Source organism: Phalangium opilio, unplaced genomic scaffold, assembly GCF_054372755.1.
Source record: "Phalangium opilio isolate 3A_F unplaced genomic scaffold, DU_Popi_V2 ptg000070l_1, whole genome shotgun sequence".
NCBI classification, from domain to species: domain Eukaryota; kingdom Metazoa; phylum Arthropoda; class Arachnida; order Opiliones; family Phalangiidae; genus Phalangium; species Phalangium opilio.
The window spans coordinates 10,600,305-10,613,552 of record NW_028324182.1 but is presented as its reverse complement, the minus strand read 5'-3'; the positions used below and the strand labels follow the sequence as shown (position 1 = coordinate 10,613,552).

General features: G+C 36.9%; 1 protein-coding gene across 3 annotated transcripts in view; it reads left to right on the top strand.

Moving 5' to 3' along the window:
* The window catches only part of Lmpt (four and a half LIM domains protein limpet), a 59,833-nt gene that overhangs the window by 34,114 nt on the left and 12,471 nt on the right, over window positions 1-13,248 (top strand). Inside the window, exons 3-5 of one of the 3 annotated variants that reach the window (XM_089843105.1) lie at window positions 1,478-1,658; window positions 3,049-3,282; window positions 3,409-3,624. In XM_089843105.1, coding sequence (XP_089699231.1) covers window positions 1,478-1,658; window positions 3,049-3,282; window positions 3,409-3,624 — 631 coding nt within the window. Of the gene's footprint in view, window positions 1-1,477; window positions 1,659-3,048; window positions 3,283-3,408; window positions 3,625-5,012; window positions 5,257-8,744; window positions 8,867-13,248 lie in introns of those variants that run through there. The other 2 variants (XM_089843107.1, XM_089843108.1) reach the window with 2 other exon arrangements.

Sequence of the window (13,248 nt, the reverse complement as noted above, 5' to 3'; positions counted from 1 at the left end):
CAACTCAATTAAAACCTCCCTTGTTTTGGTTTTTTCCTTACAAAATTTAATCGATATACTCCATTGATCATATCTTAAACGGAGGAACGTCTAAAGCAGATGTCTTTGGAAGAAACTGTGGGTGATAGGCCAAAATGAATTAGCATCAGTAACGCTGTACATTGTCTATCCATCATTGTCAAATATTTGATCTGATCGTTGCCCATATGATATTATGAAAAAGGCTCGACTTCTTGCTCTCTGTCGAGCTCCACTGAGCATGGAGTCGGTACTGAAACCAATAAAACTGAAGTTATAGACTAAAATTTCCATTGTAAGTTTTATTAAAGGGGTATTATATGCCAACAAGTACAGGGAGAGCTTATCAGGAGTTCATCGCTCATATTAAAGTTGTTTTATCTCACATAATCTCTGGTTAATGGGCTTCTATGCCCTCATGTGAGAGTCTATTTCCCGCGTTTTTTTTTGGCGCGATATTATGATATTTGCTTGGTCGTTGCCTATATGGTCGTTGAAAAAAGGGTTAGAACCCGTGACCTATCCTTGGGTGTTTCTATGTGTCGTCACGCGCTGGTACTGGTCTATATTTAGTCGTTATTTCTCGCGGGACTTCAGTCTTCAGACACCCCCCCCTAACGATACACGCACGTCGCTTCTGTGCAGCGCGTGATGATGTAACCTCCAGAGATTTTTCTCTGGGACATTGCTGGACTCCGAATGATCTTCTTTGACACTTTCGCTAAGCCTCGGTTATATATTATTGGCAGGTATAAGCGAAGGGAAATGAGTTCTCGCGTGTTGACCCCTTCTCCTATAACTTTCCTTTCCCGCCATTTTTGATAAGGTCCCGCGAGAAATGGGGACCGTAAATGTACGTCACAAGGCAATCGCTTTGATAAATGTATCTTTACCAGACCAACTTTGCCTTCTTTACTTACGTAAAATCTCTTCGTCGGAGTGGTTGGTCAATAGTCGAGTTGCGATCTGATACACTCTCACTAAACTGCGCGGAGATTGCTCTATAGAAGCAATCTTTTTGGAGTATTGGTTGGCTAGTCTAGTTCTAGTTTCAGGGAGTTCAGTGAAATTCAACGAGGATATTTTGAGCGCTGTATAAACCAATGTATTATAGCTTATTTTCTGTTATGAATATGTCTTAAAATTTGCCTTCTTTGCTTACGTAAATCTCTTCGTCGGAGTGATTGGTCAATAGCGCAGTTGCGATTTAAAACACTCTCACTAAACTGCGCGAATATTGCTGAATAGAAGCAATCATTTTTTGAGTATTGGATGGTGAGTCTAGTTCTAGATTCAGGGACTTCAGTGAAAATCATCGAAGATATTTGGAGCGCTGTATATATAGCTTATTTTCGGTCATGAATATGTCTAAAATATTATATATTTCAAGTAGTATAATGTTTCTCAAACTTTAACGAAAGTAAAAATGAAATGTTTTGTCTTTTATCTTTTTTTATAGAAAAGTTTGCAACAATTGCAAATGTCCCCGGGAATCGCACGACATTTACCACGAGGAGTTCGTCAACGTCCGGGACCGTATTGGCTTTAAGCCTGCACCGGACCCGACCCAAAATATTTCCAAAGAACGGAGTTTACAGGAAGGATATTCTTGGGTACCTCCAGGACTTTCTAGCGAAAAGGTATTTATTATAAGTCTGTTTTCTCTCTCTATTCCATCATCCGCAATAGGATTAACAATGTGTTCTTGGCAAATATCGGATTTAGATCGGCCTCAATCCTTTCTCGAACCCTAATGATTTTGGTTAGATTATTTTTACTCCAAAGTTCTAAGAAGGTTTACCTGAAATTCCAATAAGATAAAACATCAAATTTGTTGATACATTTTTACTGTGAAATAAGTGCAACAAAACCATTGTTAATCTACCCAGTAGACACAATTCCAAAATAAACACCAGATACCATAGAAACCCAAACCCAAAAGACAGCTGCGAGTTTGAAATCCCTTTTAGTGGTGCGGGACATAAACTTATTTTGGCCTATTTCTTTGTGGCTTTTGATGGTTTATATGATATTATACCCATTTTCTATTTTATCCTTATCACCATCTCTTTATCCTTGTTATTATATTTATGATCTGATGAGGTAAAATTTTGGCGCGAAATATTGTGGTAGAAGGTTTTTGATACACTAAGGATATTAAAGTCCCCAGAACTCTAGTAGATTCACGCAAAGTTATCAAATCTCTGTTATTATTTTTGAAAGATGCACGTGTCCCTTCGCACTAGATGAAATATAGCGAAACTTCTGGATGTTTATTTACTTCGGATGTTACCATCCACGTATTGATTTCAACAAGATGCACCGTTTTAGTAAAGAATACTCGGTGGGTCGTTCGATCGACAGACTACTATTAAAGAAAGCATTAGCTCTCTAGGTTTTTATGAGAAAAATGATATATACGTATAAAAAATCCTTTTGAGCCCGAGCTGTGACGCTATTATACTGGCTTTACCAAAGGCACCCTCTTCTTCTTTAGGCACATAAGGACGTTTTTTTCCTTGCACTGTTATTAGATTTGGGGAAAGATAGACCCAATCCCTTTCGATTATTTATGAGCGCCTATGGGTATTCCTTTATTCCCCCCCCCCCTCAGCCTGTATGGGTCATTCTGGGTCTACGAAACGGTTAGGGGCCTTGGGATACGTTCACATTAATATCGCTTCAACCCTTTTACTTAAAGTTATAGCATGTGCTTACTGATCTCCATGAGTCGTATCAAAATATGACATCTTTGAAACCACATTAAAATTTTAGGCCTAATTTTTTTAAAATGGAAAATGTGGTTTTCTTAAAGTTAGTGCGACCACGTCTAAAGAATGTACATATTTATTATTTTTTGTGTCTGTGTAGGAGTAGATGTGATAAGTTACAGTGCATTGTATACTTTTTATTTCGAAATAGTTTTTTATTGGGTATTGGGTACAAGTGGTGCACGGTGAGCCTGGATATTTTGTAAACGTTGTTAGTTAGTTTGTATATTTTTCTTTCTCTCTCTCTCTTTTCTGACAGATCGAAGAATATTTTAGTCAACTTCCAAACCACAAAGTGCCACGATTGGGGACGCCCGGTGAAAAATACCGCGATAAGCAGTTAATACATCAGTTGCCCAAGCAGGACTTGGCGTTGGCCTATTGCAAGTTCCTCGAAAAGGAATACTATTCCAATTACGAAGAGTTCGTTAACGCTCGAAACGAAATAGCACTCGACATTGGTTACGTTCGAGATGCCCTGGACCAATCATTGGTAATTAAAACTTTTCATTTAAAAATAATCGACAGTGTTGTCTACCATTAATTAGGCTTAGTAGATAACACTGAGCGATACTGGTTAAGCCATAGTGACTAATTTTTAATCTCTTTATTCGTGCAGGATTGCCACAAGTGCCACGGTGTCATGGTATCCGGTGACCTGGCCATTATCGCTCCCAAATTTGGTGAAAGTGTGGCTTGGCACCCGGCTTGTTTCGTTTGCAACGCCTGCGACGAGCTTCTGGTCGATTTGACTTATTGCGCCAGAGAAACGAGGCTCTTCTGCGAGAGACATTACGCCGAGCAACTTAAACCACGCTGTTCGGCCTGCGACGAGGTAAGCCTTACCGATTTTCTTGTTAATTATGTGTCCATGTCTGTCACGAATCTGGGTTGACAACCCTGTTTTTGAAAAAATAACATCCAGGGCTACGAGTTGTCGCTTGGGTAAAAAAAGCAAAAAGGTTGTACTTTAAATATCCGTTGATTAATGCAACCTTGAGGTTCTTGACTATGTTTATGATGGGTGTCGTAAAATATAAATCTTATTGAAAATATACTTGACGGTATCGAAATGAAAATAGTTAATTTTTAGACACTGTCGATGCTCTCTTTAGAAAAAGTATTGTAACAGTTGTTTTAAAGGGAGTTTAAACCTTGGCCCAATGTCGTTAGTGATCCCTTTGTTGTTGGGGACAATGCGTTGGAGTCTATGTTACCCTAAAGAGTTCGTAATGGGACTTCACGAGTAATGGATTGACTCTTTAACACCTTCAGATCCCTGGATACTACCCCATCCCCATTCTCATTTTCTCTTAATTACTTCTGCGGGTAATCTTGGCTTTTCTCTCCATGTACTTGTACCATCAATTGATAAGTTTCGTTCGCAGTTACGGCGTTTGTTTATCTTTCTGTTTTTTACCCAAAACTCTGATAGAGAAAATAGATAAATAACTTTACGAATGTCTCCCCAAACCCGTGGGGCAAGATATTATTGGCTCATTTTCTAACGGGCTAAAGTCCAAAATAGCAATACATGTTTTACCAAAGAATATAAGAACCTAGTCCAGGTTGAAGGACATACCCACGTGACTAGGTTTATGACGTTCGTGAAACGTTACCGTACTTCTTACGAAACCAGTTAAAAATATAACTACCCACACAAAGTTGTATAGTTAAACGCGATGTACGTATGTATGTATGTATGCCTTTAAAGGCTACGAGATACATTCACGAACTATAAATTATTTTAACTTAGTCACGTGGTATAATGTACGTTAATTCGCGACGGACGATGTGTAATTGTAGAAATTGTCATTGAAACATAGCCGAGATTAGAAAGAGAGAGTTATGTCTTGGCTCGACCCTATTGTGGCACCTGGAATTTCGAATTGTTCCGGATGAGGGTTAGAAGCGTACTGTTCCGCCAAAAAAATTGAAACCCGCTCGCGTCAGCGTATTCCAGCTGAAGGTCCTCATTATTTTAAGGTTTCGTGACGTCAGGAGGTCACGATTTACCGTAGATTTAGGCATAGGCGGAAGCGACATTTGGGAAAGAGATAAAGGGGAAGTGAGAAGATTAGGAGAACGGGGGTCGCAACCCCCGAGCTTGTTTCCCGATTGGAGATAGGCTCTTCATTTCCTCTTTGGTTGGATGGATGGGACCCCAACTTACTAGTTGGCTGGTTCCAATCGTCATCGAGCTGTCGCGCGTGCAAGACCACCACCCAAAAATTTATAAATAGAATTTTTTGGTGCTCCCTAATTCCTTCCATTTCGATTCCCCTTTAGTCTTTCTTCATCCTTCTCTTAACCTTTATCCAAAGTGAACGGAGTTCTCTTTTCATTTTTTGCTTATATCCTAACGCGAAGTACTTAAAATCTCGAACCGCGAACGAATTCAATTCGATTTATTGTAAAGCGGCGGTGAATCGGTTTCACGAAAGGACTATATTTTTAACCCTTATTGGTGAGTTTAAATTTATATTATTTTTAGGATTTTTTTTTATTATTATTTTAATCCGGTTAAGACGGAGAACTTTTAATTTTTACGAGGGACAAATTATTTTACACAAAATAATATATCGTTTATAGAAATTTCTTTGAATCTGATTTAATCAAATTGAAAATTCTTAATTTTGCTAGAATAATTTGTAACTCTTTGCCAAATTATGTCGGGACTTGGAAAAAGATAAGTGAATTTTTTTTTTTTTTTTTTGAAGAAAAACTTTTTAAAAAAGAGCTGGGGTGATGCATTAGTTGGAGGGGAAAACTGTGTGATATACGTTCTAAATCGGAGTTAAATTTCGACTTAGTGAACTTAAGTATGCACCAAAACAATTAAATTGTCCAAAAACAAGGAAGTTTCGACTTTTTTTCTTCGATTCTTTTGGTTTTTAAGAAAAGGAATCTATTTAGTCTCGAGATAAGAACGTTTTAGGCCCGTTTTCCGCCATCCTGTCGGTTTTTTAAGACAAAGTAGTCTATTTCGGGTATATTTTCATCCGTTTTCTCTCTTTCTCTCTTTACACTGTATTTTTTTCCACTTTTCGATCCATTTGCCTGGAGCTTTTAATCCGCGAACTCGGCTCTTCGGTACATGGCATGATTGATTGACTGACGTTTTAGCTGCTTGGAAAAAAAACATTACCACCCAACTTATATTGGCCTATCATTGTCTTAGCCTCTTAATCCTTAAGGCTTAGAAATCAACCTTAGAAGGGGTAAATCTTCCTATAGAAAACGTGTATGTTTCTACGTTAAATTCTACTCCTTCCTAGATTAAATTCTACTAATAGTACCCTAGAACCAGATGTGTGCTGTGTAAGCGTTGGAAGATAGGGTTAAAACTAAAAGCTAGTGTAGTGGTTTTCATACTATACATATACAGTCTTGTTTGTCTGGTTTTATAAATGGGCAGTCGGAAAACTAAAACGTTGGAATGAATAGTTTGTAAAGTGAATCGTTAAGAAAGAAGCCGAAACATCTCAAGAATTTCAGTGCCATTCTTTCTCTTGACGAGACGTAATATTCCTAAAGTCCCCCCTACCTCGAATATTGCTTATTTAGTTTATCAATCGTTGTAACAGTTTCATCCCTCAAGAGAAAGTTATTATTTAAAAAAAAAAAAAAAAAAGGTTTTGGCGGGATGGAGGTCTAGTAGTGGAGTCACAGTGCAGTGCGTGTGTTCTTACACCGGCTAATGATATTGTAGAGGGATTAACACTGGCAAATAGTATGCCTCTCTTCCTATCCCGAACTTCATCGCGTTATGTTGGTCCCACTGCCACGGTATCATTCTCCATCTTTCTCTCCTGTAATGACAGTCTTCTGTTCGTCATCACTCTTTTTCCGCGCGCTGTACGCAAAACAGATTGTAATCTCTCTCTCAAACTTTTCTCCTCTTCATCCAAAACCTCGTAACTCTCAACTCTCCTCTATTTAAACTAAAAACCTTCTTGAACTAAGCCTACTCCCAACCTTAGACATCTTTCGAGACCGATGCCAAAATATTTTCATTATTACTATAAAACAACTAGCGATAAGAAGCGGAAACCGACTTTCCTAACTAAAGAATTTTAATGAAGTTACATATTTAAACCCATTTTTTAAAGAAAGAAATATTAATAATAGTCAGGAAAACTATAGTATATTTTTGGCACGTGTATTTTCGTGTTTAAATTACGCGGGTTTTTATGGTTTATTTTTGTCAATATAGATGGCGACACCCTTCCTTTCTAACTGCGCTTTTTTTTTTTAACTTCCCGCCAAAAAGTTGGCGGGAAATCAAAAAGCACGTGCTTTACGCTTTGACAAGAATAACAAAACGAGATTACACGTGCGTGGACTACTAGGAGACGTATTTAATCATTTGTTTTTAACTAGGTCATCTTTTCATCCATAAATATTACTTCCGCTGATTTTGTACAAAAGTCGGCCAATATTTGACGTGATTGTCAGCTACACTTAACAGCTAGGGTGTGCCACTCCCTGCATTGTATATTTTTTATGCATTTCTGATTAAGAAATCAGACCATTTTTTATGACCATCGAAAACTCTATATTTTCTTATTGGACTAGCTAAACCGCGAGCGACCGGAAGTGGGTGTGCGTTCCTTGTTCTCCGCACATAAACTTACTTCCGGTAATTTTGGTTTTCCGCGGCGGGTCATCTTATTATTTTTCGGGTCTTCAGTCTATCATAATTATCGTAAATCCATACTCATATCCGTATAGAGTAAATATAGTGTCCCAATGCGTGTCAGGCGAAACGTTTATTAGACCTAATTTTTGTGACATCTCACAACTCCGAACGTCAAACCACACCTGATTTTTTTCGCCTAATTTTCTCCAACCCATTAGGAAGAAAATTAATAAGTTTTTTTTCTTTTCATCTGTTTCCTGATAATACTTTGTTCGCGCTACATTAACCTTTTACCTCTCAAAGAGTAACGTATGTCACGGCACAGAAATTAGGAAAACTTGTATTTCACTACTACGTTAGCGATGCAATATTTTTGGTTTTTCTGTAAACTTTTCTATCTTTTATAACCTATTTTTCGTAGTTTAGGGCTTAATGGTTAAAAGGACACTAGAAGGATACGTTTAAAGGTAAAGGTCATAGTGTCACTTGAGCCCCATACCGACGGACGTGCGTTAGGTTTAGATTAGATAAAAGCTAGCAAGGTTTCCTGAACCAAACACGCAGATTAAGAGCTTTTTTATTACAGTATCCTCTATGGGTTAGTAGGTGCCGAAATAATATAGACTAGGCCTAATGTATCTTTTAAAAGTTCTATGGGTATTGGTTGTCCATGGCAAAACTTTTATCCATTTTATTATACTTCAAGTCCCAGAGTTACGAAGTAAAGTTTGGCCATCAATCCATATCGAAAGGATGTTGATAAGCAGATGTTAAAGTTTCCATTCCATACCTCGCTTCACCCTTGGCCCCCTCTTCTAGTAGATTTTAAAAGGGTTAATAAGATGCCAGACCGAGCTACAGGTGAAATTGAAAGAGCGAAAGTGCTTTGAGAATTTAAGGGGAACAAAAGGGGAGAACTTTACGTATCTGAACTGGAAGGGGAAAAAATTAGGCTTAGTTACTAAAAAAGTTGTATGGGCGTGAACTTGTTTTAGTAGGTCTTTCTGTCTGTAGGGTAGTTGTGTGTCAGCCAGGCTGCCTGCCACTGTGCGTTGCCCCCATCTGGGTCTACAACCTACACTTTGCCTCAACCTCTTGTCTGTAGTTCTAGCCAGTCTTTTTTTTTGTTTTATAGAAGAAAGGGCTCGCTCGGGCATCCAGTCGACGATAGGCAGTTGTCCTTCAGTCGCGAATTAAAAGAGGGTTCTTTATTACGCCATATTCATAGTGTGAGGCATTCGATGGTCAGACCAGTTTTCTTCTGGCGCGAAACAATTTAAGTCGCGTTCGTCACTGTAAGCTGCCGCGGCGTCTCGATATTTTTTTTTCTTCAAGGATACTCTCTTGTTTTGGTTGGACGCTTCGAGTTACAATGTGATTATTTTCTTTCAAAGTTCTGTTGAGGTTCTGACGAGTCACCCTGATCTATATTTAGGTATGATTATTTATTTTTTTTATTAATATTTAGACTTTGTCAGCGCCGGATTCTAATTGATTTTGTTTGGATTGAATCCAATTAAATGTCAGATGTGAATTGACGTGTTTGGTTGTTGATTGTTAAGTGTTTATTCAAGCTTGAAGAGATTTTTCACGGGCGTTTATGAATTCATTTTCATATTTATAAGGTGAATCTTTATTGAGCTTGTTTGAACTTATTTTAGTGTGTAGGACAGAGTTCAAACCGAGGTGCTAATCACTCTCACATTTTCATCAGTACGCTGATTAAAGATTATGGGTAATCATTTAAGTATTGTACACCGACCGATTAAACCGAGTTACTGACCCTTCGTTTATAACTCAATGTCGTGAAAAGCCGTCAGGGTGTGATAGATCAATTTCTGCTGTACCACATATGAGTTAGAGAAATTTTGAGAACAGTAAAGTTTAATAGAAGTCCTTGTAAATGCTAGCTAGCCTTCATTGACCAAATTTGGAGTGTCGTAACTATGCAAAAAAGCCTCGAGGGCTTGGTAATATAACTTTTCATATCCATTGATACTTCGTAGGGTTTGTAAAAACGGTCTTTCAAAAAATTAAAAAAAAATGCATAGACTTTTTTAATTCGCTATAGGAGAAAGCTACCATTATAAATATTTCAGTCAGTAATCACGGGTTATTACGTTACGTATCCATCTAATATTCCTAATTAATCCATCATTAACCTTCAATAAAAATAAAGGTATTAACTATATATATTCAAAATACAGAAGCTTCAATATGTATTTATTAACTTAAAGTCGCGCCCGTAGTCAAGAAATGATACGCCCACCTTTTGCGCCCGCGGTAGAAGAAAAAGAAATAAGAAAATACGCCAATGGCCTCCCGTTTATTCCATTCTAACGTACCATTAGGCCTAGTGAAATACATTTTCTTTTCCCACCAACTTCATAACTGTCAAAATGGTCTGACAAATTCCTCCCATCATCCTTGGGAAATATCTTGCATGGTTCTTACCAATATCTGTCTATCGCGTCGTATCATTCGCCCTTGTTTTTCCTCCCACCTAAATTAGAAGTACATTAAATGAAGTACATTATTACTTGGGGGGTAAAAAGGTGCCTCGTGTTAGGTCTTCCCCACGCTTTATCTTTTTTAAAATATCGACTTTATTTCTGGAAATGTGTAGGGGTCTACGGTTTACTACGTATCGCTCCCTAGCACGTGGGAATGATTTCGTGGGGGATTCCGAACTTCCCCGAATGGATTACGTAAATCCCGTCAAATTTCCCAATCTAAAATGGCCCATCTAAAGAGTAAATAATAATACCTGGTAACAATGAGAATACCTCGTCGGTGCGTATATATATGTTGCAGCCATCTATTTCGCTTCAGGGAAAATCTCTTAGGGATAAAACGGTTCTGCACTTAGTTCCCTAATGGAATAACGTGATACTAAGTAGTTAGTACTTGTAACTTGGTTTGGATGTACAAATTTAATTCCTGCGTTTGGTTTACAGACAACGTTGCATTTTGGGATGGTTAAACGTATTTCTTAAATACAAAACTGAATTTTAGTGGTTTATTCTGGTATAGACAATGTTTATTAATTATACAAAATGTTAAACTTAATTCCACTTAAACAGGAGTCCTTGGCGCAAATTTAAGTTATTAAGAACACAGATTGGAGTAGCTTTTATTATAATTGACGTGTAACACTTATAAACGTGGTCAAAACAAGACTGTTTTTAAATTTTGTTGTTTGTTCGAGCTTCAAATCGTGTCCTATTTCAAGCCCCTTGGAACTGAAATTCAATATCTTTTAATTAAAACTTTTCCAACGAGTTCTTTCGAACGAGTCGCATTTATAACTAAAGCAAAATAGGGAGTCGTTTTGATTTTGGTTGGACTTAGCTCGGATGACATTATGTTTGAAAGATTAATGAATGATAAATTCTTATTCAATGAAATGGAATTAATTAACGGGAAGGCGGGGGAGGGAAATAATGTTGAACGTATTTTAGCTTTTGGTTTATTAGTTCAAAATGACTTGAACTTTTAACCTCCATCCTTTATAGTGAGGGAGAGAGGGGTCGGACATTACACGTTAAACATCCCAAAATTTGCCACTAAAACCTCCAAGTTTTTGGAGACAGACTTACAGTTTTTTTGGCAACTATCCCACAATAACCCTTCGTAAGTCGCCTTAAATTCTAAAAATAAACTTTTAACTTTAAAATTGGAACTGTACTTTTCGCCATCTGATATTTACTTCAGAAATTAATTTTTCCCCAATTAAAAATAGGTTTTAATATTAAATATTAAAATTTCTAAGAAAGATATTTTAGATTAATTAAAACCGTTATTCATTAAAAATACCTCTTTCTTTATTTTAATAATGTCAGCTTGAAAATAGGTGACGCCAAATTCTCAGATCGTGAGCTATTTCAGTAGATATCTTCTAGAAGTTTAACAATTATTATCTCAAGTCCTATTTCACAATTTTGTGTTGAATTTATGAAATACTTTTAATAGATACACCTATTCGGTAAAAACCGGTAGATGCGTGGGCCAAACCCCTTTCTCTTTCTTCAAATATTTTGCGGAGGAATCGTTTTAGAAAAAAAGAAAAATTGTTTCACGTAGGCGATGACGCTTAGCAACGTCGTCGCTTAATTAGAATTTCTCATATTTCTAAATATTTTTTTTTCAAACATATGTTCCAAATATTTCCCATATTAGGTTAAAAAATTAAAATAAGTGATACGATGTACCAATTACAATTGTATTCGTTTAGATTTAATACCCGGATCTTGATCTGTATAATTTTATTTATTATAATTGGGAGGCCTCAAATTTCCAGGACTTAATTCTGTTCGGCCATCTGTGACTAAATGTCACTTTTAATTTCATACGAGTAGTTTTCATTGTTCTTTCAAACTATCATATTCGGGAATAAAGATAAGGTCAGAGGTTACCGAGGCTTCTCTAAATTTAAAGTGGCTGATCACCTTGACAAAATGCGTGAATTTGTCCTTTTTGGAAATGATATTTTGTTTAATTTATCTATCTGGGTATTCTTTACAATTATTATTTTGTACTTCTCATTTGGGCTTTAAAATGAAGTAGAGGCGAAAGAAAGTACTTCTGCGAATCTGGTAGAAAGGAATTGAAATTTTGGGGCCAAAAAGAAACATGTGACGTCACTGCCTGGCTTGTTTATTAACGTATCTAGCGCCAATTTTCCCTACCATCTCTTAAACACTGTCAAAATTCCCTAACTACGTGATCCACCCTAAATTTTGATCTTTATATTCCCTTTAATTTCGATTCAAAAAGATGGAAAAACTTTTAACCTCTTTTTTAAAGTTTACTAATTCATTAGAACGATTTTTTCTGGCAACTTTTTCCTCTCACGCATTTAGTCTCGCCTGAAAGTTCTGTCACTTTAACACTCTCATACTTTCACTTATTCTACACCTCTCTCAGTCTCAATCCCACAGCCATAGATTGTTAGGCCTAACTATCCCGTTTGTATACTGTAAAGCAGACGAATTATGTCACTATCCCATCTTGTTTTAAAGAAAAAACAAACTTAGACTCTTGTTCGCATTCGCTAATTTATTATAATAAAAAATAACAATCTCTGCCGTCGCTCTTAAAGGGGTTGGTGAATTTTACAGACGTGGCAGTTACTACGTACTGATAAAACTGTAGGATATGGGGTAGTTATTAAGGGTGCTGTTACTATACGTTTAGAAAATTCTTAAAATAGACAGCGGCCTCCTAAGAGTTTTTGCGAGACGAATTATTATACAGAGGGGTGAAAAAATTATTGCCCAGCGAAAATGAAAGATAAAAAGTCGCTTTTTTTCTCTCTTAAATATTTATTTTAAAGGCAAATTTGTATCGTTTGGGTTTATTTTTAAGCGAGAAAGGGGGAAATTTTAGAGGGGTTTTTAATTTATTTTATCTGAACTTTGCCACCGATTTTTCAGACGTCGCTTTACGAGAATCTATGACGTTTCACCTACGTCACTTCATGACAAGCTCCAGTTTGTAACCAGTGACAAACTTATGGAACATATCTTACAAACTTATGCACGTATAGATAATAACTGATAACTACTAGAGAAACATCTTACGGGGCTGAAGTTTAGCATACCGATATCTGCCTTCATCATTATCGTGTTTTTCAGACAACTTCAGCCCTGATTTTTATCTCTTTCACACCGTATTCAATTCCCTCTTTACATAACGCCAAAATTTCCACACAAAAAATATCCTTCACTCATTCGTGTAGTTCTCCAGTCTAACGTAAGCAAATAATGTCAAGTTGGATTTCTGCCTAACCTTAAATACAAATTTTGTCACTCCTCT